The sequence below is a fragment of the Diceros bicornis genome, chromosome 17 (genome assembly GCF_020826845.1).
Source record: "Diceros bicornis minor isolate mBicDic1 chromosome 17, mDicBic1.mat.cur, whole genome shotgun sequence".
In the NCBI taxonomy this organism is placed as follows: Eukaryota; Metazoa; Chordata; class Mammalia; order Perissodactyla; family Rhinocerotidae; genus Diceros; species Diceros bicornis.
The window spans coordinates 14,889,836-14,892,002 of NC_080756.1; the positions used below are offsets into that span (position 1 = coordinate 14,889,836).

At 33.8% G+C, this 2,167-nt stretch overlaps 1 protein-coding gene across 1 annotated transcript; it reads right to left on the minus strand.

The window, feature by feature from the left end:
• Window positions 1–858: 858 nt before the first annotated feature.
• LOC131415684 (olfactory receptor 6C3-like) lies at window positions 859–1,793 on the minus strand. The gene is given in 2 exon segments (XM_058557502.1): window positions 859–1,142; window positions 1,145–1,793. Coding segments are annotated over 2 exon segments (933 nt in total).
• Between the last annotated feature and the right edge of the window lie 374 nt (window positions 1,794–2,167).

The window sequence follows — 2,167 nt, forward strand, 5'->3', positions numbered from 1 at the left end:
GTGATTGTCTTTTCAAATGTGTAGATATGAACATAAATGTACAAGGAACTTGAAGAAACAGAGAAAAATGGCCCAATCAGAGAAAAAAAATAAATCTCTGTAAACAGACGCTAAAGAAATGGAAGTATATGAACACCTAACAAAGAATTCAAAATAACTGTCATGAAGATGCTCAATGAGTTCAGGAAAGCAGTATGTGTTTTAGTTTTATTGCATTTTTTGAAATTTTCAAAATACAAATATTTTCCAAAAAATGAAAGAGAACATGGAAATTCTATAAATAATACTTAATATCATGATGAATATTTATCTTGAAAATATGCACTAAAATTCACAAAGCATAAAGCTCTACATTTAAAGTGTAGTGCACTAAGACATATTACCTGTAAGGAATGAATTTAATATACAATAATACAGACCATGTAGATTCTTTAAATGTCATGAAAGTATCAATGTTCATCTTGCAAATACACAAGAAATTACACACTAATGTTGAACCTCTACATTTGAAGTACAATGTGATATCATATGTACCTTTTAGGGGTTAATATTAACAGAATTAAACTACTTTTTTATTGTAGTATAGACTATGTCTTACAGAAATATATTTCGCTTCCAGAAAATTGTGTAGGAGAAATAAACTTTACTATATTTTTAAATAAGTTGATAAACAATGCATTGGAGAAAATTTGATATGGAAGTGGAAAAAATAGACTGGGAAAATATTAAATTAACTCTAATGCAGCATATAAAGAGACTATAAAGAACAAGCATAGTTATACAGATATTTAGGAATTTCAAGATTTTACTTAAATGTTCTGTAGAAAGTCCTTTATTTTTGACAAAAAAAAACCCAATTCATTTAATTGCAGAAAATACTACTTTATGGGCTGCACCGTTGAAAGCTTGTTTTACTTGCTGGTTTCTCATGGTGTAAATGAAGGGATGGGGCCTGGGGGCCACAGAGGTATTGAGAATAGCTACTCCTTTTGTCAATGATGCCTCTTCTTTTGCAGCGGGGTTAGCATACATGAATATACAGCTTCCATAAGAAATGGAAATGACAATCATATGAGAGGAGCAGGTGGAGAAAGTCTTTTTTCTCTGACTGGCAGATGGGAATCTCAAAATAGTTCTGATATGTGCATATAAGATAAAATCACTAATGCCAAAGTGAATAACAAATTAACCAAAGCAAAGTCAAAGCCAATTACTTCTAGGAGCCAGGTATCTGAGCAAGATAGTTGTAAAAGGGGAAAATAGTCACATGCAAAGTGATCAATGACATTGGAAGCACAGTAATCCAGCTGGAGGAGAAGCATAAGAGGTGGAAAAATGGTCACAAACCCGCCCAGCCATGCACAGAGCACCAGCAGGCTGCAGAGCTTCCTGTTCATGATGGTTGTGTAGTGAAGGGGCTTGCAGATGGCAACATAGCGGTCATAGGACATGGTGGTTAGGATGTAGAATTCAGTCACCTCCAGGAAAATAAAGAAAAATAGTTGGGCTGCACAGTTGTTATTGGAAATAGTCGTATCCCTGGTGATAATTGTCCCCAGAAATCTAGGGATACATACAGTTGCAGATGAGATTTCTAGGAAAGAGAAGTTCTGGAGGAAGAAATACACAGGTGTCTGTAGGTGGGAGTCCACCAAGCTGAGTGTGATGACATTCAGCTTTCCAGTGACATTTAATACGTATATGATCAATAGAAAGAAGAAAGTCACAATTCGAAGATCAGGATCGTCAGGAAGACCTAGGAGGACAAACTCTGTGATCGCTGTGTGGTTCATTCTCCTCTCTCTCTCTCTGCTTTTTTCTTCTTTTAAAGATATTTACGTGGAAAGAGTATTCGAGGGAATAGATGAAAGATATAATTCATCATGATCAATATCATCATCATTGATACAATTCTAAGACATTTTCTATAATCTGTGCGAATTTTATTTCCTTTTGATTATCTTGTTTGCATTATGGTTTAATAATATTTGTGAGTCCTGCTATATTTACTAGTTCTCTTGTTTTAAATCTATCAGGTGAAGTTAGAAAACCTTCATCAAATAAGTCACATCATTGACAGATGGTAAATAAAATCAATACTTCTTGCTCTGTCCAATTTATGCAAATTATTATATTTTGTTGAAACAATTGTATGGAATATGCATTT